Source organism: Sapajus apella, unplaced genomic scaffold (assembly GCF_009761245.1).
Source record: "Sapajus apella isolate SASKATOON/1434 unplaced genomic scaffold, GSC_monkey_1.0 scaffold2, whole genome shotgun sequence".
Lineage (NCBI taxonomy): Eukaryota > Metazoa > Chordata > Mammalia > Primates > Cebidae > Sapajus > Sapajus apella.
This window is the reverse complement of record NW_022436942.1, coordinates 64,997,399-65,021,125: the sequence shown is the minus strand read 5'-3', so window position 1 is coordinate 65,021,125 and position 23,727 is coordinate 64,997,399. Positions and strand designations below refer to the sequence as shown.

The 23,727-nt window shown below is 35.7% G+C and overlaps 1 protein-coding gene across 12 annotated transcripts in view; it reads right to left on the bottom strand.

Moving 5' to 3' along the window:
- The window catches only part of RIC8B (RIC8 guanine nucleotide exchange factor B), a 115,419-nt gene that overhangs the window by 25,645 nt on the left and 66,047 nt on the right, over window positions 1–23,727 (bottom strand). For all 12 annotated transcript variants that reach the window (XR_004271027.1, XR_004271013.1, XR_004271031.1 and 9 more), the window contains 4 exons: window positions 19,531–19,759; window positions 18,677–18,772; window positions 10,967–11,111; window positions 2,756–2,900 (listed from right to left, as the gene is read on the bottom strand). Coding sequence is in view for 6 of the 12 variants with exons in the window: in XM_032285786.1 (XP_032141677.1) it covers window positions 2,756–2,900; window positions 10,967–11,111; window positions 18,677–18,772; window positions 19,531–19,759 (615 nt within the window). In the remaining 6 variants the exon portion in view is untranslated. The remainder of the gene's footprint in view (window positions 1–2,755; window positions 2,901–10,966; window positions 11,112–18,676; window positions 18,773–19,530; window positions 19,760–23,727) is intronic.

Sequence of the window (23,727 nt, the reverse complement as noted above, 5' to 3'; positions counted from 1 at the left end):
AGGAGCCAAATGTCATTAGACACACATCTTTCAACTGATATCTAGAATAATGTACAAACCGTACCATCCAGTTATATCACCTTTATAGTCAAGGGACCTCCATTCTCAGAGGCATAAGAGAAACAGGTATAAAAGTTAGAATTTAAGAATTTGGTTTCCCTTTGATACCGGACCAAAGTTTATATGAAAACTTTCAACAAAACTGGCTATACATACAGCAAAAATTTATGTGGCATGTAACTCAATTCTATGAGTGTATTTTCTCTAAGTGTGCTAATTGCAGAAAGCCATTTCCAGTCCATTAAATACATTTATTTTGACACAAAAAGCTTTGTTGTGATATTAACTGTCTCCCATAGCCTGAATGTAAGCTCCATACAATTCTTGGTTTCAGATTCCAGTAAAGGATTACAGGTTACCTTGGTGCATTAATCAGAATCCACTTAAAGTTTTGACAATTGGACTAGGGCCAACTGGATGAAGAGTAAGTTCTCTGCTTCTGCCAATAGTAGCAACCGTTGTGAATAAACGCATCACGAGAAAAGCAGACTGAGATCTTGGGAACTCTGACTGGTGAATGGTAATCAGGGGTAAGGGAGTAAATAATCCTTTCAGATGCTAACTTTATAAGCTTGATTGGTAAAAAATTTTTTACAATTTTTAGGAAACAAGTTCTTTGAGTTCTGTGGATCACTCTGCAGAGTACAAAGGGTACTCCTGCTTGCAAAGTACTTTGTTTGCCACCACTTCCATGGGAATCATTTGAACAAATATTTTAAAGTAACATTAAATATCTCACCATACTCTTTCACTTTAAAGAAGGAAAATTTAAGAGAAAGACAGATGCAAATCTATCTGAAGGGAGACGATGTGACGCTACTTGAAAAAAACACATTTATACTTATAATGAGCAATGTTTAAAAAATACAACAAAATTTCACAATGGTGACTATTCTGAATACACAAACACACAATTCCTATGACTATTATAAGCAAAGTCCAAAAGCTGAAGATTGTAATTAGCGATGTAAGGCTTAAGTACAGAAACTTTCTATGACAAAAAGCCAAGACAGTAACAATACTAATCATGGCTGTTCATTTCAACAAAAGATACTTTCTGAAATCTAACATCATTTCCACAGTGTAACACAATTCTATTTTCCTCTTATTATAGTAGCATTCTTGTGCTTGGTATATATATGACAATACTAAACAAAATTAACAATATGCATTGAGATGCAAAGATATCAACCATCCATGAGTACTCATGGGTTTTCTGTCATAGCTGAATGTGTCCACACACCCTGGGATATAAGAAATGTCTCATATAATTTCGACTTTCATTTAGAAATATGAGATTTCTCAAGTGGTATATTTTAATAGCTCAGATCAAGAGATCAATATTAAACTGATAATATAGTTTGTAGAATGAAAAAAGCTAGTAAGGCTAATTCAGAATGATGACTTCTATAATTAGATAAAGAAAGGAGCACAATTTCTCTAATTTAGCTTCAAATACTTGTCAGAGATAACCAATTGATAATGTCTAAATGGTGGCAGTCTTAAGAAAATAGTGCTTAGAGTCATTGCCAGCTTTTTCCCCCAAAAGCCTTTATTTCTAGGAGATGCTGTATAAGATCCTGCTGAGGCTGATGGCATTGGGGATGCTAAAAGTAACACTACCTACTCAGACCTGATTTGCCAAGAAACAGGCCATGTATGTCCTGTCTAATTGGGGACTGATCATTTCTTTCACCTTCTGACAACCCATTACTTTCATGTCAACAAGGCACAATATATGTTTTTTAAAATGATCAAATTTTGCAGATAAATATTGTCTATCCTCGATCAACTACTGCATAATCCACATCACACTCTAGAAGACGGCCAGCAGAAAGCACAGCATGTCAATGTCACCATGCCAAAAGGAAAGGGCAAGCCTTTCCAATTTTCAGATGGAAATCTTCAAATGGAACTCAGAAAAAACGCAGCTCAAATAACTCCTAATAAGCGGAAACTAAGAGTTCACACAGGTTGAGGGTTACGAGTGGGATGGAAAGGATGGAGAGGGAACAGAAGGAAGAAGAGGCGGCTTATCTTGGGATAAAAGAGAATAATTATAATGTCCTTAATTTGTAAGCACTGACTCAGAGAAGACTTCATAGAGTCTCTGGTTTGCCTACTCAGTGCACCAATGTATCTGTTGTAAGATGATTCTCTATATGTTTGTTTGATTAAAATTCACTGTGAAGCCAGACTTCTTTTCTTTTTATATTAATGTGTCTTGTTGCACAATTTTATTGACTTATAAAGGCTTTTATGCAAGGGAGAAGATCAGATCCTATATCTAGATGTCTGAGAAATACTGAAGCATCAAATAATTAACTTAAATATGTGGTCTTGGTTATACCTTAAAAAATCTCAACCTATGGAAAGGAAAGCAAATAGTAAGCAATAACACCTTTTCACTACAACCTAAACACCAGCTCTCTTAGTACTTAGGAAAAGAGAATAAGCATGTTGAAAATATCATGCAGCAGAACATTTCTTGCATTATTAGCCTTCTTCAATCACTTGAAGTCACTCACTAAGGCACTAGCTATGAAACTGCCTCTAAAAACACCATTAAATGGAAAGCTTCCAAATCCACAAGAGAAAAGAAACACTTGGAAAATGAAAGACAAAGGAAGTGAAAGGCAAATAACCAACTCAAAGGCAGAGCCATAGTTAGGTGAAAAGAAAATTGATACTATACTTTGGTTTTGCATTTTTGTATTCTTCAGTGTCTGTGTCCTCATCCTCTGAGTACCAATTATCTCCTCTTCCTCCAGCCAAGAGGCCCCTGGCCGCCAACAGTCCTGCAGCATTCCCATAGCCAGTATATTTCAGCAGACTATCCACTGCAAAAACAGAATAGGGTTTTAGATAGGAATCCTTGGGTCTTAATCATCATCACCAATCACTCACCAACACAGGAAGGTTAAATACATACACTATGGCAGCAAACCTTTAAATTGAGAGATCATCAAAATGTGGTAGTGGTTACACTGAACTACTTAGAAATTTTCCCATAGGCTCTGGAGACTAAGAGCCTTTTTTGAGGTATCAGAAACTAAAACAGAGCTGTTCTGAACACCCTTTATGGCAAGAGTGGGGCCTCTGTGACTGCCAGGCCTTTGGTAAGTGTCATGCTTTAAGTTTCTGATTTCAGATCTTACTATTTGAAAATCCAGTTTTGGAGAAATAATAAGAAACTAGAGAGAGTGAAAGTCAGATTGTGATTTTAGCAATATGGCACATAATGTAAAGTATTTCTCTCATTCTTTGTTGGAACTGGAAGAAAAGGGCATAAGAAATAAGAAAACTTAAGGAAGGATATTAGCAAATAGAATAGGCAATAACTTGCTGCTTTTTTTAAATAAAAAGTCAGCAAAAATATATAAGCATGTGAAGCCCATTAAGAAGGTAGACAGAGGAGTTAAACTGGTAGGATTTCAATAATGGCTCTATCAATTACTAGCTGGCTGACTTGGGTAAGATATTTTGCAGCTTTATCCTAGTTTTCTAATCTGTAGAAATAGAATAGTAACTATCTACCTCACAAGTTAATATATGCAAAGTATGAAAAGTATCTGCCACAACGTAAACATTCATTCTTTTTCTCTGAGAAGAGTGGGCAAAATGATTTTAGAATTATCTTAGTTTAAAGAAAAGAAAAAAGAAGCAGCTTAATGAAAGTTTGGTTGAGGTTCTCTGTAAGTATTATCCTGCCAACAGGAAGAAGTGACGTCTCTCTAAGATCAGCCAACACACACAACTTTTGCAAGGGTAATTTCTAAACATCTTTAAGGAAGATACTCAGCAAGAACTGGCAGCTTTGTTTAGCAGTATTTCATTTTCTTCAGGTACTATTTCAAGGTAAACATTAGAATATTCAATCAAAAGTTAAGAATTGGGAAAATTTACTTAAGGCTTTTAACAGAATGTTGATAAAATGTCATCTAAAAGGCAACTGTAGGAAACATAACACACAATCATACCCATGTATAAAGCCATATTAAAATCTACATCTGTAATTCAGATCACTTACCTCAAAAAAGACAAAACAGAGCTGGAGAAGATTCAGAAAAAGGCAATTAAAAAGGCTTTAGGGAACTGAAAGGGTTGGTAGAAAGGAAAATAGGTAAGAAAACTGGGTATATATGATCAGAGTATAAAATCATGGAGGACATGGACAGGATAAATATATTCTAGGATAGAGTTGACAGTTACATTTTCAAATACCTGAACTAGAGGGTCCCTCTCATGACACTAAAAATAGGTAGTATGGGGATAAATAAAAGGAAGCCCTGATTTCAAAGAATATAGCAAACTGGTGAAATTTGTGCTAAAAGAAACATGGGCTAATAATATGAGCACATTAAATGATGCTGAAACTAGCCATTTTCAGTCTTAAAACCTATTGGTAACTGTGGTCTCTCTGCAATAATTCTCAGTGGATGCTGGATAGAATCCTATTAGAATTACTGAATGAGGGTGGGGTAAGCCTGCTGAATAAATCTGATACGCTCCCTCTTGCCATCAGTGCTAGTGCTTTAGATAAAAGAAAGAATCCTTAACAAGTACTAGCAGAAGGAATGAGTGTTCAGTGTGTACAGGTATTAACATTCATGAAGGTCAGACATTTTCTTAATGACATTGTCAGACACAAAGCCACTGAAGGCAAAAGATCACAGATCTAAACCCACACAAAGTACCTTACAGACAGTAGGTGATACTATCATTGTAAGCATTACTGATAAAGCTTATTTTTAACAAACGAGATGGTTTAGTGGATCCAGAAAAGAAATATTCATTACAATTAGGAAACGTTAAATTGAGATATGAATCAATGTTTAAATGAATATACTTAAAGACAAAAGAACAATAATTTAAAAAGTCACAAAATGGCAAAAGATCAAGAGAGTTTAAAAATGCAAAGGTTATGAAAAGCTAAAACGGGTTAAATAGAAGTAAACAAAATACTAAATAACTGTTCTCTTATGTAGAAAATCTCTCTGGAAGCCAGTTAGTAGTAAAAAACCCTGGCAATTTTATGAAAATCAAGTCAACTCCTCTTTAGCTGGAACAAACATTATGTGCTAACTCTGTGACAGGCAGTGTAGGTTACAAAGATGACTTAAGACATAGTTTGCCTTCAAAGTAGATAAAGGATATAGCCAACAGTTTTAAAATCACATGAACTTCTGTTAACAGGATAAAATACCCAAAAACTGGGGGTAGAGAAGGTGAGACAAATGAAATACAAAATCCTCACAGTGAGAAGCACTGAAGCAGTGTTTCTAGCTACCTTTTAAGTCTATTTTCAAATATACCATATAATATCCTACTTGATATTGGGAAAGTAGTAAAAGGAAAACTGACTGCACCTGGATGTTAAGGTAAGCTGCTAGGGCAAACAAAAAATTTTCTGGGTGGTTCTTTAAAAAAAAAAAAGGAAACATATAAATGTATTTGTTCTTTGCATAGTAATTATCCATACAGTTATATGAAAATGCTGCCTAAATGAAACAATTCAGCATTTAGTCGAAAAGTTGCGAGAAGCATTTCACCACTATTTTATCAGGATGCTAGAGGGCACTATGAACAGAGAAAACCAACCACAGCAGCACTGTGCAAAGTCAGAACTGCACTGGTAAAAACATAGACAGTTACACAAATGTGGGTTCTACCAGACTCTAAAATAAAAGCAAAAAGTTTTTGCTCTTTTACCAAGAACAAAGAATGTCAAGAACTAGATTCTACCCAGGGACCATTTCCCCCTTCTCTGTGAAAATCCTTTTCCTTCTAGTCAAATGCTATAACTTTCAGAAGACTCAACTAGTAGCTTCCTCTTACTATCCTTATTTCCAGTCTCACACTTCTCCGTTTCTTATCCCATACAACTGTCCAAAATATCTTTGTAAAGCAAAAATAGGATTTTACAACCTTCCTGGATAAAATCTCTAGTGTCTTCCACTAAAAACTAGGCTCAAATTCCAAAACAAGGCCTAAAGAACCCATTTTCTGGCCTCTGTCGTCTTTTCCAAATTTTTTCTCCTCAAGATTCCTCACATCTTACTCTTTTCTGTACATTCAAGGCTATTTCCTATTTCTCTGTCCTCTTCTGTAAAGACTTTCTTTGATCTCCTCCCCACACTGGCCAACCATTCCCTCTTCCAGGTTGCCATAGTATCTGGCACACTTCTCTCTTAGGGCACTTATCACAGTGTACTGAAATTACTCCTTTAAATGGGACAGTGTATTCGCCAGCCTGAATTTATAGAAAGCACAAACATTTGCTCTTTAATTAAACATTTATGGGGCACCTGCTATCTGTTAAGCACTGGGGATCCAAAGATGAGTAAGACATGATCTCTGACCTAAAGGAAACTCAGTGTCTAGAATGTAAGTTCAATAAATAAAGAGTTACAACATAGCAAATGTCAAAAGTATTAAAAACAGAGAAGGAAAAATGGCACAAAGGAAAAAATGATCAACTCTGCCTGGGATGGTCAGAGAAATCTTCACAGAGATGACGCTTAAATGGTCTTCAAGGATAAGTAAAGGTTGCCTAGGTAACAAAGACGAGGAAAAGCATTCCTCACAATAGGAACAGCATCTGCCAAGCCATGGAGATGTGCCAAGAAATGGTGCAGTATAATCAGGCAAGAATAAAGAATTTATTAACAGGGGAGTGGATTTAAAATACACTACACAGAAATTCTGTGGAGGTAATATTTGGATTTTATCATGCAGGTAACAGAGAATCGCTTAAAGTTTTATATAGGGGGAATGCCAAGATTATATTTGTATTTTATAACAATCCCTCTGTTAGCCATGTGGAAGACAAACTGAAGAAAATCTGACTAGAAACAGAGAGATGAGCTATTTTAATAGCTTATTAATAGTTAAAATAATTTTAAGGGCCTGTACTAAGATGGTGGTATGGAACAGAAAGAGAGAAATAAGTAAAAGATATTTAATAGGAGGTAAAATCTATAGATGTGTTTGTTATGACTTCTTAAGAAGGAATTCCTTAAAGAAGGAATCTAGGGTACCTCAAGTTTCTGGCTTTACGAACTAGACAGACAATGCTTTTTGCAGAGAAAGTGATAGAAGGATAACAAAAAGGTTGAAGGTCATGGGAACAAAGATCATAAATCCAACTTTAGACATGAGTCTGAGGTACCAGTGAGAAACTCAGGTGGATAAAGTGGATAAAACTCAGTAAGCAAGTGGATAAATACGACTAGGGTTCAGAAGAAAGGTTGGGGTTGAAGATACATAGATTTGGGAATCTCTTCAGCAACAGGAGCCAAGGGAGAGGATGAGATTACTCAGGAAGCAATGTGAAGTGAGAATGGGGACCAGGAGATAACTTTAGGGAACAACAGCAATTAAATGTGAACAAGGACAGGAGCTAGCAAATCAGACTGAAAAAAAAGAAGAGAGGTCAAAGGACATCTAGGAGTGTGTGGTAGTACAGAAACAAATAAAGTGGACAATAGCACAACTGTTATGAGAGACATAATAAGACAAAGACTAAAAAATACTCATTGCTTTTGAAAATCAGGTAATTTGTGACCTTACTAAGAGCATTTTCCGTGGTATTTGGGGGGAGGGAATGGTCGTGGAAAGCCTGAATTGCAGCTAGCTGAGGACTAAGTTTTTCAAGATCTTAAGAAGTGAAGGACAGTGACAGATATAAATCTACCTACAGACTGGGGAAAGCACTCAGGGCAAGTTCAAAGAACAAAAGAATAAAGGGTAATAACTGATGGAACAAGGCTTTTGCAAACACAGTAAGAGAAATGATCAACAGGAAAGACAGACTGTTGAACTTTAAGCTAAAGAGACACTCATTCCTGAGACTGAAGTGGGTATTACAGCAAATTTATTGGTGTGGGGCTATGTGCTAAGGGAATTCAAGCCTAATTTTTTGTAATTCAGCTCCTATACCACAAAGTCTACCACATACTGAGAATTAATGAATATGTTAAAAGGTGGGGGAACCCGGACCATGGCAGGAGATTATTTTACAAATCATCTTCCTTTAATGAAACAATGTAAGGCCTATTTTTAGGCCCCTAGTAGAAAATACACAATTTGCAGGGAGATAAAAATAGTTATGTCAAGGCTCAACTGAACAAGTTAATGGCACAAGTACAAATTAATCTGTGGGCCACTATGTGCTGGGGATACAGTTAGGCCTGCCACTGATGGGTATTTAAGACCCTTGAATGGTTCTTTCTGTGCCTAGTCTTTCATACAATTTTGTCCTTTCTCTCTTACCTCTTTCTTAATGCAGTCTCTGTGTTCCTAACTCATTATAACTGCTGCTTGCTATCTTTCTACTTACACTGTCTGACCTATGAGTCTTCTCTTTTTATTTTTTGTTTTTTTTCCTTTTGGGCCTTCAACCTCAGTGAGACCTATGAGTCCTGATCAAGGTGCCTTTACTTTCAAACTTACTTGGCAAATCCTTAAGAGGACAGTTGAGACACTCTGATAAATTATTTGAATTTTATTTTAATAGTCTACTTCCAAACCCAAATTCCAAAATCTGATCACTTTTAAGTTGAAGATAGACTGCAGACATTTCTTTTTTTCTGTCCAGAAGGTTTTAAATTTGAACTAGTTGACTACATTTAAAAACAGACATTTTATGTAAAAATCCAGTGTTATAGCTTCTCTTGAAAACATGGAAGGAACATTTGCTAATACTGGCCACATGTTCCTTCATGGTAACAATCAGTTGGAGCTAAATAGTAGCAATATCCTTTTTACAATCTCCCATAGTCCCTTTGTCTCTCCACCCCAACTGCCTCCCCAACAATGAGCCAAGCCTCAGATTTCATTTATCATCTTACATCTAGCCCACTTGACTTACTTTTATTACCAGCCTGGCTGTTGTAAGCATTTGAGTCTGTGACCCTTAAATAAAAAAGTAAAAAATATGTGGGCAGAAACATTGTTTATCTTATATACCTATGTAATCCCAGTGTCTAGCTCAAAAACATTTGTTGAATGAATGCCTATTTCAGAAGAATACATTTACTAAACTTATAATCAAATTGGAAGGAAAAAAATGATTATAATGCAGAATTATTGAGGTCAAATTAAAAAAATATTATTTGCTAATGTAAGTTAGCTTTGGGCTCAAACTTAGGACTATGAAGCTAAATACTGAGTACAAAGAGGAACAAAACCAACCATTTCAAACTTAAAAAGTTAATAAAATTCACTTATAAATGCAATATACCATATCTGCTATGACACTCACTCATTGGTAAGGTTATTATATTTAGAAATATATTAGATATGTAATTATGTATTTAGATTTGTATATTTATTTATACACTTAGATATGTAATTACAGAATAAACTATATTTTCCCCCATTTTAAAGCTTTTTAAAGGTATACAAAAATGTATGTTCATTATAGAAAAATTATACAGACCGCTAAAAAACATCACCAGTACTCTTATTATTCAGAGTTAACAACAAATAATATTTTGACAAACCTATTAAAATGAATAGATACACATATGTGTGGTTATTTATGCATATACATTTATAATTACACTTTAAAAAATAGATTATTTCTGATCTCAAAAAAACAATTCAATTTAACCAGTATTCAGGTAACTAAATGCAAGGTACTATGCTAACCACTTAATTCCAAGATGCTAAATCAATCTTTTTTCAGTCATTAAACAGCAGCAAATGGTCTAAAAAAAAAAACAGATGCTAGTCTATAATAGTAGCTAATATAATTATTATGAGAGGAAATATGGCAGAATGAAAAGATAGGGCTCTTGACCTAAGCAACTATGTGACATGTCACTGAAAGGCTCTAAAGTGGCAGGTTGCTTCATTTATGAAATTGAAATAATAATATTCACCTTAGGGGATCATTATGAGAATTAAATGAGATTATACATAGAATGTCAAGCACTTGATATCTCTCAATTAATAATCACCATTATGATAATCATCAAATTAGGTTATTTACACACCATCTTAATGTGGACTTAAGTGGATCAAATGTCAGAAATGAAGTTTAAGAATAACAATTGACTTAAGATTTTAAAAGGAGTGAACTTTTCCATCTTCCAATTATCTATCTTACAAAACTGGGGTAGTTTAAAAAAAGTAGAATACAGATCTACTTAGATGGGATTTTATACTAGCATATTTATCAAGTAGAAGAAGAAAAAATAAGTGAGAATAACTGAATAATCAAAGTTCCTTGTTTAGAGAATTTTCATTTTGCAGAGTAAAAAATCCGTATAATTTTAGAAAATATCTTTCATTGTTGGATCTAGCTTAGTAGACAATCACTTTACATATACTTACAGAGTAGCATTTATTACACTGTAGTACAGTTATTTAAAAATTTCTCTCTACCACTATCTTACCTTTGTCTCAAGGGTATTACGCATTTTTAAAATTTCTATTCAGTATATTATATAGCTCATATTCAATAACTACTGATTGGAAAACTTAGTAAAGAAACCAGAACTCCTATAGCTTTAATTCCAAGAGGAATTAAATAGAGGAACCAACCCAGACCTGTGCCTCCTTATTAAAATAGTAGCCCCTGAATTGCTGAAGCAACTTTTCATAATGGCTCTAAGTCTTGCCCCATTAAGATGAAGGCTGGGTTAGGGATACAGAAGGCAAAGTTTAAACATGAGTGTGTTTAAACATAATGTATCCATCTTTGTATTTCTCAATGAACTCAGAAGCTTATAAAAATGCTTTTGATTATTAATTTTTATTAACTCCTCAGCCTGTCTAATAGAACATACAGTAAGCTCTGGAAAGAATGGAATGAGATGACCAGGACTAACACTATCAACTAAATTTCTCAAATTCCCTCTGAAAGATAAAAGGCAGAGGCAAAGAGAGTTTAACCTACCTCTCTCTTTGCAAAGGACAAAAAGGAATTCAGCAGCAATTTGCTTGACTCCAAGGTCAACATGTGTCATGAGGCGCACCAGCTTATTTCTCACAGTTGAGCCAACTTCAGGTCGATTTGTCACATCCCTCAACGGTGGTAAAACCTGATGGCACAAATGCAAAAACCATCATCAATCGAGGTTACTAGAGTGAGTGAGGATGGTACAATGCAACTGGCCAGTCTTGTAATGTCTACTGGGGTTTGTATTGTAGGAGCAAAAAAAAAAAAAAAAAAAAAAAAGGTTAGCTTCCAAATAAAATAAAACTAAACAAAAAACAGACCTCAAGTGATTTTATGCCTGTAATGAGGTTTCATTTTATCAGAAACATCTCTTCACTGTACCATCATGCTATCATCAAATGAATTTCTGAGTTTTTGTTCATCTCGGCACCTGGAATGCCTCAATTTGCCTCTAAGAAAATCCATTTTGAAGTCTAAGTCGGGTCTTTCTTCCATGAAGACTTCCCTAATACCCTGAGTCATACTGATTTTTACCTTCTCTTGAGTCTTCCAACATTTCTAGTATAGGCACCTCCAACATTTCTAGTATAGTAGAGTATACCTTATCCAAAACTCTTGGGACCAGAAGTGCTTCAGATTTCTGTTTTGGGGAAATTTTGAAATATTTATGTTACATATAATTAGAGATTAAGCATCCTTAATCCTAGAATCTGAAATAAAAAATGCTCCAAAATGACCATTTCCTTTGAGCATCACGTTAGTGCTCAAAAAGTTGCAGATTTTGGAACATTCTGGACTTCTAGATTAGGGACACTCAACCTTTATTTAATTAAGAAAACTGTACTTATGTTTTCTAGCTGTTTAATTTTATAATAAAAATGGCTATTAATTTTTGAGCACTTTCTATGCATTAGTTGCTGTAATAGATGGTATATATACATCATTTATAATCCTCACAGTAACCCTGCAAAGGAGTTAGTAACATCACTCTCATCCCTGTTTTGTATTAGGCTGGTGCAAAAGTAATTGTGGTTTTGCTATTAAAAGTGACGGCAAATAGACTGCTCCCCAGAGGGGTTATGAAACTTGCTCAGTTTTTCTGTTAGTTTGCTTACTCACTCACCCCTTTCTCCAACCACACACCTTTTTCCTGGTTCTCTTCCTATCTCATTGGTTGCTTTGTCTCAGGCTGTTTTGTCAATTCTCTTTTCTATTCCTCTTTTGTTAATGTTGGAATATTCAAGGGTTGAATTCGTAGGCAACTTCAAGTTTGTAGGCAACTTCATTATTTTTACTCACTCAATTTGTGATCTCATCCAGTTTTATGGCTTTATATAGTCTCTGCACCCTGATGACTCCCTAAATAGCAGTCCCCAACCTTTTGGCACCAGGGACTGGGCTGGTATCATGGAAGACAATTTTTCCACAGACTGGGGCTTGGGTGGGGGTTTCAAGATGAAACTGTTCCATCTCAGATCATCAGGCATTAGTTGGATTCTCATAAGGCGCACGCAACCTAGATCCCTTGCATGCACAGTTTGCAACAGGGTTTGTGCTCCCATGAGAATCTAATGCTCCAGCTGCTCTGGCAGGAGGCAGAGCTGAGTCAGTAATGCTCACCTGCTGGTCACCTCCTGCTGTGCAGCCCAGTTCCTAAAAAGCCATGGAGCAGGCCCTGGGGTTGGAGACCTCTGCCCTAAAGTATATCTCCAATGCTGATTTCTTCCCTGACCTCCAAACTTTTTTTTTAAATCACTGAAATGACAGGATTTTACAAAGAGTGATGGGAATCAACAGATTTAAATAAGGGCAGAAATTACATTAAAATTGACTAATTTTCATTTTTTAAGATAATTATATATATGATAGATCTATATAGAGGATATTCAACCTAGTATAATATTAAATATACTGCCACCACCTTACTTACACTTACATACTGATTATAAAGCAAATTATAGTGTTGTGAAGTCATCCTGTTAACTAGTGCTTTTCAGGCTAGTGACTTTCTGGAATGTGTATTCCATTCAATGCACACCTGTGGATCTTGTTAAAATGTAGATTCTGATTCAGTTAACTCTTGATGGGACCCATGCTTGATTCTGTTTCTTTTTTCTAACTTCCTTAAATTTTTATGTGTACCATACAGTACTGTTGGGGTTTTTTTGTATTTTATTTTATTAATTTTTAATTTTTGGCCAGGCATGGTAGCTCACACCTACAATCCCAGCAGTTTGGAGACTAATGCAGGAGGATCTCTTGATACCAGGAGCTTGAGACCAGCCTGGGCAACATAGCGAGATCCTGTTTCTACCAAAGGAAAAAAAGAAAAAAAAAAAGAAGAAGTAGAAAAAAAACTTTTTAAATTTTTGTGGGTACACAGTAGGTTATATATTTACGGGGTATATGAGATATTTTGATACAGGCATACCATGAATAATAATCACATCAGGGTAAATGAGGTATCTACCATTTACAATTTCTTTGTGTTACAAACAATCCAATTATACTCTTTTAGTTGTTTTTAAAATGTGCAATAAATTATTGTTGATGTCACCCTGTTGTGCTATCAAATACTACATCTTATTCATTCTATTGAACTACATTTTTGTACCCGTTAGCCATCCCCACTCCTCCTTCTTCCTTTACTCCCCTACTGTACTTCCCAGCCTCTGGTAACCATCATTCTAAACGTACAATGTTGTACAGAAGATCATTTGAACTTAATAATTTTACATTATTGAAATTTTATACCCATTGAACAATAACTCCCCATCTTCTCCACAGCCCCTGGTAACCACTATTCTATTATTTGTTTCTGACCTCAAGACTTTTACAGACCTCTAAAATTTAGCAGGTCCTAAACAGGACTCTTGATATTCCCACCAAACCTGTTCCTTATGCAGTTTTCCATCTCATTAAATGGTAAGTCCATTCTCCCAATTGCTTAGTACAAAAACCTTGGAAATATCCTTGACTCCTCTCTTTCATATCCATCCATCAGCATATTATGTCAGCTCCACCTCTGAAATATACTCACAATCCAACCACTTCTCACCACCTCCTCCAGTATTACCAAATCCAAGGTACCAATATTTCTTTCTGGACTAATACCACAGCCTTGTAAGCGGTCCCTGCTTCCATCCTCGTCACTCTATAATTTATTCTCTACATAGCAGCTAGGATGATCCTTTGAACGTCAGATCACACCACTCCTCAAAGTCCTCCTGTTCCCACGGCTTCTCATCTCAGAGTAAAAGGCAAGGTCCTTACAGCTTACAGGATTCCATATAATCTGGCTTCCTGCTACTTCTCTGACTTCATTTCTACTATTCTCCCTGCTTATGCTGTTACAGACACACAGACCTCCATGGACCTTCTTAAACAAGCCAAATACTTTCCTGCCTCAGTTCTTCTGCATTTGCTTCTCCCTTTGCCCAGAAACTCTCTTTCTAGAAACTTGCCTGACACTCTCCTTACTTCCTTCAGGTATTTGCCCAAACTTATAGGAGATATTCCCTGACCATTCTATATCACTAACCTTTAGCACTCTTGTTTTGTATACCTCCACCTCCTTACTCTGCCATAATCTTCCTCATAGCACTTATCACCACCAGACATAGTATGTAATTATCTGTTTACTCATTTGCCATCTTCCACAAGACCAGGTTCCACTGGGGCAGAGATCTGTTTTCTTTACTGTTCTCTTCCCAGTGTCTAGCATATTACAGGTGTTTAATGAACACCTGCAATATAAGCTACTTAAATTAATTCATTTTTCCTTCAAGGAAAATTTAATTTAAGTAGCTTATATTAAGTGCCTTCTATTATATAAGCTAGGCACTGTGCTATGAGGGCAGACACAAAGTCAAATAAGAACTTAACTGTGCACCTATTACATGCCAGGCCCTTTATGTTTATATAATTTTATTTAATCACTCGAATGACTTTCTTCTCTCTCTCTCTTTCTATATCAAGTACCTACCATGTATGAGGAGATATCAGAGGCACAGGAGACACAGCTATAAACAAAAATGGAAACTAAATCTCAGAAAATTAAGTAACTTATCCAAAGTGTTTATGGAATACATATTTCAGTCTCTGGCTGGGTAGAGCAAAATGCTAGGTACAAAGTAACTGCAGAATTAATCCTTATTACTGTGAATCATTATTGAACCATACTTAGTACATCTCCCATTCTAAAAGAATGAAACATGTAACAAATGATTTCATGTAGTATATGTCTATAGCACCTAGAGTGCAGAATTATGAACAAAGGCTATCATGTAAAAATTTTGTTAGCTACGTTTTTGGTTCCTTAAAACAAATTTTTAACAAAATTTTGTTGTTATTGTTATATACCACTCCCAGACAAACTGCATATGTATTTCCCCCCAGCATACTACCTCCAACAATTTTTTTCTTTGAGAAATCTTGTCCAGTTTCTCTTTCAAATCCCCCAAATACTCATTGCTTCTATAAGCCTCTCCAGAATAATACAACCTGGATCAGTAATTTCTACTACTTGTTTTCTTTTCTACCTCCCAAATACAGAATATTCAAGACCAATTTCCTTTGGGTATGCATGAGTTGGATTTAAACAGGTGTTCACTACAGGGTATAACAATGAGCCATGGTTCCACTTATATTATCATCAGAGTTAACCATCTGCACTTTAAGTTCTGCCTTTCTTCATCACAACAGTCGACAGTGCATCCTCTTCAGAAGGAAAGTTGATTTCTGCAGTATGCCTTGTATCTTTAGTTATCTTTTTACCTGTCATGTTTCATCTCCTTACCTATACAGTAATGTTTCTTGCAGACAGACATTGAGTCACATAATCTTTTATAACAACACAGTATGTGGCCCAAGGCCTTCATCTAAATAAGCTATTTAATGAATAAGTTTTTTGAGGGGCTATTCTGTTTAGAGATAGCAAAATCCAAACAGTTTAGTTGTACCTGGATCCCCTATGGAAAAAAAGCAAAAATACAGAAACAAAAGTATTTTCATTTATTGTTCTTCACCAACTCCTCCTAGTCAAAGGAGAATGTCTTAAAATAATCAAATGTGAAAATGACCTTAATTCATTAATCAATCAATCTTGCTTAAATTATTCATGCTTTTAGGGTACCTCTCTTCTTTCAACAGACTGCAAATTCCTCAAAGATGGTCTCTATTTTCTAATCTCTCCTTATCCCCACTACCTGTTAGTGTGTTCTAGACAGAGTAAGGTGCTTACTAAATCTTGACCATAAATAGAGGGGAAAAAATGAACCTGGTTCATTTATTACGGGAGATTCTATGTAATGATACATGAACAATTGGGTGAATGGTGGTACCATGTATTGAAATGTGGAAAGAAGGGGAGGAAATAGGTTGGAGGGATGAAAATTAAGATATTAGTTTGAGGTATGTTAAACCTGAGATACCTACTACACATCCAAGGTGGAGAGATGAGTAGGTAGTTCACTGTTTTAAGTCTAGAGCTTAGGGGACAGGTCAGGGCTAGAGATATAAATTTGGGAGTCATCAGCATATATAGATGATTTTCAAAATCATGACTCTTGAATGAGATCACCAAGGGAGCAGATATGAAAAGAAGACAGTATTACCCAGGGTACTCAAACATTTAGGGTCTGGAAAACAAGGAAGATCAACAAAGAGGTTCTCTTCTGTGTCCTAGAAACCAAGTGTAGAAAGTATTTCAAGGAGGAGGGAATACTTATATCAAATTCTATTGGAGAATTTAAAAAAAGAGATTTGAGAACTATTAGCTTCAGTAATGTTGAGTTGGTGACTCTGATAAACACCTTTGCAGTGGGGCAGAAAGCATATAGCCTAAATACAGAGGGTTTAAGAGAGAGTCAAAAATGAGTAAAAAGAATAGAGAGAGAGAGTACAGAAAACTCTTCTGAGAACACGGCATGAAGATGAGCACAGAAATGGGAAGGCAGCTTGAGAAGTGGGATAAGGGAAGGTATTTTTGTTTTTAAGATGGAAGATGTGTTTGGGTGCTGACTTAAATGATCTAATACATTTTAAAAAAATGATTACTATAAGAAGAGAGGGGGAACAAATGCAGGTGTAAAGCTCATGAGAAGGTGAGAGGGAAAGAAATCCACAACAAAAGCTGACCACAGACAGAAGTAGCAATGATTCATCCATTGTGACAGATGGGAATACAAGAAATATGGCAGTATGGATGCAGACGGGTAGCAGATGCAATGGTAGAAAGATAAGCTTTTTTTCCTTAATTTCATGGTGAAATAGGAAACAAAGTCAAGAAATGAGAGTGAAAAGAGGACAGTAAGCATTGGAGGTGTGAAGAAAAAGGAGCTGTGAAATAGTCATCTTGGAGTTTGCTAAGGAACCAGTTGGGGTTGGTGGTCTTAAAGTAGACTAGTCAAAATGGTTGTGTTATGTTCTTACCACATTCAAGTGCTTGGAGACCCAGAGTAGGTAGAAAGCTGGAGTTAGCCAGTTTGTTAGGTTTTGCCAGGTGAGTATGGCTGAGGGAGAGTACAAGATGCTTGCTAGAGATGTATGGAAAGGAGTGATTATAAAAATGAACTTCAGGTGGACTCTAGCCTGGGTAAGGAGAGAAGGTATGAGTGAGTGAAGAACGGTGGGAAAAAATGATAGACTGTCAATCCTCAGAGGATGAAAGAATGTTAGATTGAGGATACTAATTAAGAGAAGGTGCTTGAAATTGGGATTTTAGAGGAGGCTAATTTCAGTTATTGTTACTATCAAAGTCTTACAGTTGGAGTCTAAAATATAATCTAAAAGTTTAAAAATTACCCTGATTTTTTCTTTTTCAAGCCACAATCCAATCTATCAGCAAGTTTTGTGAGCTACTTTTAAGACATACTAAAACAATTAAAACATATCCCCAAGTATGAACTCTAACCACTACCATCCTACTCCAAACTTTCAACATCAGTTATCTTTTGGACTTGTCTCCTTGCATCCATTTGTGCTCCACTAGAGTCCATCCTACAAATAGTAGCCAGAGTATCTTTAAGCATAAATAAGGTAACATCACTTCCCCTCTTAAAATGCTCCAATATCTTCTCATCTCACTTAGAAGAGAATCGAAAGGCCTACAACGCCTGCTATATCTGGCTCTTGTTACCTCTCTTCATCTACCACTCTCCCTTTGCAGATTGTGGCCTAGGCACACTGGGATTTTTGGCTTTTCCTTAAGTATACCAAAGCATCCTCTTGCTTCAGGGGTTGTGAACTTGTTCTCCCTGGTACATTCCTTTTCCAAATATTCTCAGAGATACTCTTACACTTTTCTGTTCAAATGTCATCTCAGAGAGGTCCTTCCTTGTTCCCTTAAAGTGTCTCCTTTCTCTTAAACTGCTTTATCTTCAGAACACTTAACAACCACCTGCCATTATATTTTATATTTTTTTACTTTTCGTCCCCCTTTCTATGAAATAAACTCCACAAGGGGAAAGACTTCATCTGTTGTTCAATGCCCAAAACACAGCACACAGCAGATCTCAGTAGCATTTGTTGAATGAATGACTCAAAAAATACAGACTTCTTGATTAAGAAGATTTCAAAGATTAAAACTAACTTTTCTGAGTTTCCGATTTTCTGAGATAAAATCATTGTGAGAAATTCAATTAATTCTATGTTTAAAATGCATATAAAAAGACTAATTTTAAGATGTAATACACATTAAGCAGTTACCTGATCTTTGAGAAATTTTCGGATGTTTCGATGGGCTCGGGAACATTCGGTTAATAAACTAAGAACTGGAGTTAGACCCTCTCTATAGCTGCTTCCCTATAAAAAAAAAATATGTTTTTGAAATACATTAGTTTTGTTTCTAACAGTATTACTTTCCTTCTTTTAACTGAGCATATTAATTTGTTTTTGAGGTGGGGACATCTTACGTTACTCAAGCTTACAAACTATTTTCAAAATTATTTTCTTAACATTTCCATTTTATCAGTTATCTTCATGTTTACTATTGCCTTTTTGGGCCTTCCTGGATGTTCCTTCATTTTCTAGGGTTCCCATGGGCTCAGCCAATGGGCCTGAATGAATCAAAGTTTTGGTGACTGGCCTATGCTACCTTGCTGCCTTTTAATATGGATACCTGACAAAGTGAGTGAGAGACCAGAGAATATAAACCGCTCACAACAAATGGAAAATTGAACAGGTCCTTTTTTTTTTTTTGGAAAGATGTCTTTTAGGTATTATGAAGAGTATTCAGCAAGTTTTGGTGGGGGATATTTTTCATTTCTAGGACTCAGTAACAACATGGAACAGTAATTAATTTTCCTTTGTTTTCAAGCACTAGTCATAATTTTGGTGTTGCATGAACATAATTTTCAGCATTAAACAAATAAATTAACATGGCTTCAGCAATTTATCATATATTGTAGTAAACTGCTTTCCAAAGTAAAAACAATTACGCAACAAATCAGCTAGAAAAAAAAAGCTTAGATTTAAAAATCATGCTCTGTGATGTGTGTATGTATGGCACATTTACATTCTTTGGAAGCATCTTCCCAGGGCTTCCATTTTATCAGCCTTACCTTGTCTATTCTCTTCTCCATAAAACTGAGTAAAACATGAATGGCTTCCATATTCATACCATTGTATACCATGGTATTATTTTTCAAAACTGTTTCTTTCTCAGCTGTTTTATTACTGGGCAGTTCATCTAGAGTCGTTGCCTCTTGGGCTGTTTCTTCATGGGTTAATGGACAAATGAGAACATCCAAACAAGAGACCGGAACATTGCTTAAAAGGTTGACTGCATTGCTGAAAAGCAATTAAAAAAGTACAATATTTTAATTTGATTGAATAGCCCTTTAAAATACAAACATAATAAGAAGTTTAAAAGTGACTTTTAAGAGTCAATTAAAATTTTTCTTTTTCATAATGAGCCATTAATATTACTTGGCACTTACTATGAGATAGAAAATAAAAAATGGTTTCAAACATATGTTGTACAAATTAGAAAAAACAAATGTTAAATAGACAGACACAATCACATGATGTCATGTCACTTTCTGAAATGCTAAAATAGGAATTAGTGAGCTTTAATGCCAGCGCTTTAATTTTATTATGACAACAATGTTAGCTTTGCATTTCTTCTCTGGGGTTTTAAATCCTTTTGTGGATCCACTGTTGCTTTATTATTCCTTAGATTACAACATAAAGCATTTGAAAAGCACTGCAAATGAGCAGCTTATCAGCAGCAACAACATTAAAACCAAATATTATAGAATTAATTTTTACTCTTTCTAGATGTAGAAAATACGGTTTTAAAATCATCTCATTTTTTGTAAGACATGCAGAAAAAGGGAAATGGAGTTTTTTCTCTCTTTCTTATCATCAGCTCTCTAAATGAAGTTAACATAGCTATTTCTAATCTCTGGCCCCAAGGCCTTTCAGCTGTATATTAATGAATAGATGAGCCTGGGATGCACGCCAGTAGGGGGAACCCAAACCTTGTATTTTTGGCATTCCCTAAAAAACCTTGCTCTGTTGTTCAATATACAAAAGATTTAAACGACACTAACAATTTCAAAATTAGATATATTCTCAACAAACATTTTCTTTCATGCATTATTTCATATTCTTTCATCTAAAAGGACTGGTGGTGTTCTAGGTTAACTGGATCTTATATGCCTGTACCTTAGAACTTCCTGATCAACAATGGAAAGACAGGCATTACGTTTCCTAGTGACAGAGAACCAGATCTAAAAATAACCACATCCTGACTAAAAATAAACTCCTGCAAATGCAATTTAAAAGTCTAACTACTTGGACACCAAATTTAGAGCTTCATCTATCTGATACCATCTGAATTTAGACCAGTAGTTCCTTCTACTTTAGATTATAGTGACATCCTAAAAAATAAAGCAAAACAAACAACAACAAAAACAAATATAAAAATTTTTCTTTCCTTTATCATGAATTGCACTCCACCTCCCCAAGATGAATATTTTCTTTCTTTTTATATTATGGAAAAACAAAAACTGGTAAGAAATCAGTTAAAATGTTAGACAATGCAGAACAGAAAGTGATAATGTATAGGGCATCAAAAAAATGAACCAAGAGCAAAAAATAATTTAACAAGTCCTACGAATAAATAGTTCCTAGTAAAATACAAGTTATTTGACTGTCCTCTCTAAAAACAAATACTGCTGCTGCTACTGGTGTTATGCACAAAACCTCTAGCTTGGGTTATTTTTAAATAATCAAAGGTGGCTGAAATACAATTTTTTCCCAAAAAAACTTACTAAAATTTTTTTTTGCAAACATCTGTAGTTTATCTTTAGTTCAGAATGTTTCGCTTCTATCTTAAGCGTTTGGAAATTGTTACTAAATAATACCATAGGTTCACTGAGAATAAAAGAGGGAAAAGTAACTCTACCTTAGAATTATTTTGAAAAACTGCATACAAGCCTTCTGAAATGTTAAGATTTTTTTTCCTAAACATCAGGCAATAGACTCTTAAGTCCACTGACTGTATGATTCTCTGATTCTACCAGGGACCAGATTGAAAAGTTTAAGATGGGTCATTTCATTACAAAGGAATGTTTCCCCTTTATATTCATTTAAAGTAAGCAGTTTCAAGGAATTCAGTAAATTTAAGAAACCAAATGTAGAGTTTGATTCAACAAATATTTGAAGGTTGTAGGCTTTTCATGAAAAGTTCCCATTTTCTTATTTCTTATTTAGCAACTCAGTTTCCAAACAACTACAAAATTAATTTTCTGGCTCACTGTGTTTGAGCTATTCTTTTTAAGTAAGGAAGGCCAGCTTTTTGAGCTCTGTCACTTCTCTGACAGTTTTATTTGTGGTAGAATAGTGTATGAAATTCTCCAGCTACCAGGAAGTCAGTGACTATGCACAGATCTGCACAATGGTGTTTGCATTCCTACTCCAGGGGGTAGAAATACTGTGTATATTACACTCCCCTTTTCAGCTTCCTAGAGATCATTAATCACCGAGACATGACATCCTCCCACTCATGCTCCCAGCCCCCTCCTGATATGCAGATTCAAAAGCAAGGCCTATTTAGAACTCCTTAATGCCCTGATTAAAGCCCTGTTGGTTAGGAGAGGAAAGGCAATCTAAAATCTTGTCCTTGATGAATCGGAGGATAAAAACATGAAATAACACTGAAGAACATGATATGGCACATGCAGATCCATAGCTGTTAATAATCTTCCTGGTTAAATGTATCTTCTTTATATTTGGGGCTTATATATCTTTTTTCAAGGCTGAAAACTCTATGTAAATGAATCTTAAAATCTCCAAAAGACTTTCCTTTTGCCCTCTTTATTCATTAAAAAAATTTTTTTTTGAGATAGAGTCTGTTGCCCAGGTCAGAGTGCAGTGGTGTGATCATGGCTCACTATAGCCTTGAATTCCTGGGCTCAAATGATCCTCCCGTCTCAGCCTCCCAAGTAGCTGGGACCACAGGCACACGCCACCATGCCCCTCTGCTAATTTTTAAATTTTTAGCAGAGATGAGTTTTCATTTTGCTGCCCAAGATGGACTCAACTCCTGGGCTCAAGTGATCTTCCTGCCTTGGCTTCCCAAAGTGCTGGAATTACAGGCACAAGCCACTGCACCCAAACCCCTCAAAGTCTTTGAAATATATTTTTTTATTTTGTGGCAAGAGCACTTAACATAAGACCCATTCCTTTAACATAAGACCAATTCCTGTAACATTCTAAGTATACAATACAGGATTGCTAACTACAGTATAGGCTCTGTTACACAGGAGATCTCCAGACCTATGCTTGCATAACTAAAACATTGTATATTTTGACTGACACTTCCCCATTTGCTCCTCTCCCTAGCCACAGATAACCACTATTCTCCTCTTGTTCTACAAGCTTCACTATTTAAAATTCCTCATAAAAGTAGGATCATGGAGTATTTGTCCTGAGTCTGGTTTATTTCACTTATCACAATGTCCTCCAGATCCACCCATGTTGCTGCTAGTGATGACATTTCCTTCTTTTTTTAAAGGCTGAATAGTACTCCACTGATTCTATTGTGTGTGCATGTGCACATACACACATTTTCTTTATCCATTCATCTGACCGACATTTAGGTTGTTTCAATATTTTGGCTATTGTGAACAGTGCGGTAATGAACATGTGATGAGAATTCCGATATCTCTTTGAAATAGTAATTTTATTTCCTTTGGATATACTCCCAGAAGTGGGATTGCTAAAACAAATAATTCTATTTTTCATCTTTCAAGAAACCTCCACACTGTTTTCCATAATGGCTATACTAATTTACATTCCCACCAACGGTGTACAAATATTTCCTTTTCTTCACATCCTTAGCATCAGTTATCTTTTGTTTTTTGAGGTTTTTTTTTTTCTGTAATAACCCTTCTAACAAGGTGTGAGATGATACTGCAGTTTTGATTTGCATTTCCTTATTAATTAGTGATGACACCTGTTGTCCATTTGTATGTCTTCGTTGGTGAAATGCCTATTCAGGTCCTTTGCCCATTTTAAAATCAGGATAATTGGTTTTTTTTTTTTTTGCTATTAAGAGTTATTTTAGCTGGGCGCAGTGGCTCAATCCTGTAATCCCAGCACTTTGGGAGGCCGAGGCGGGTGGATCACGAGGTCAAGAGATCGAGACCATCCTGGTCAACATGGTGAAACCCCGTCTCTACTAAAAATACAAAACATTAGCTGGGCATGGTGGCGCGTGCCTGTAATCCCAGCTACTCAAGAGGTTGAGG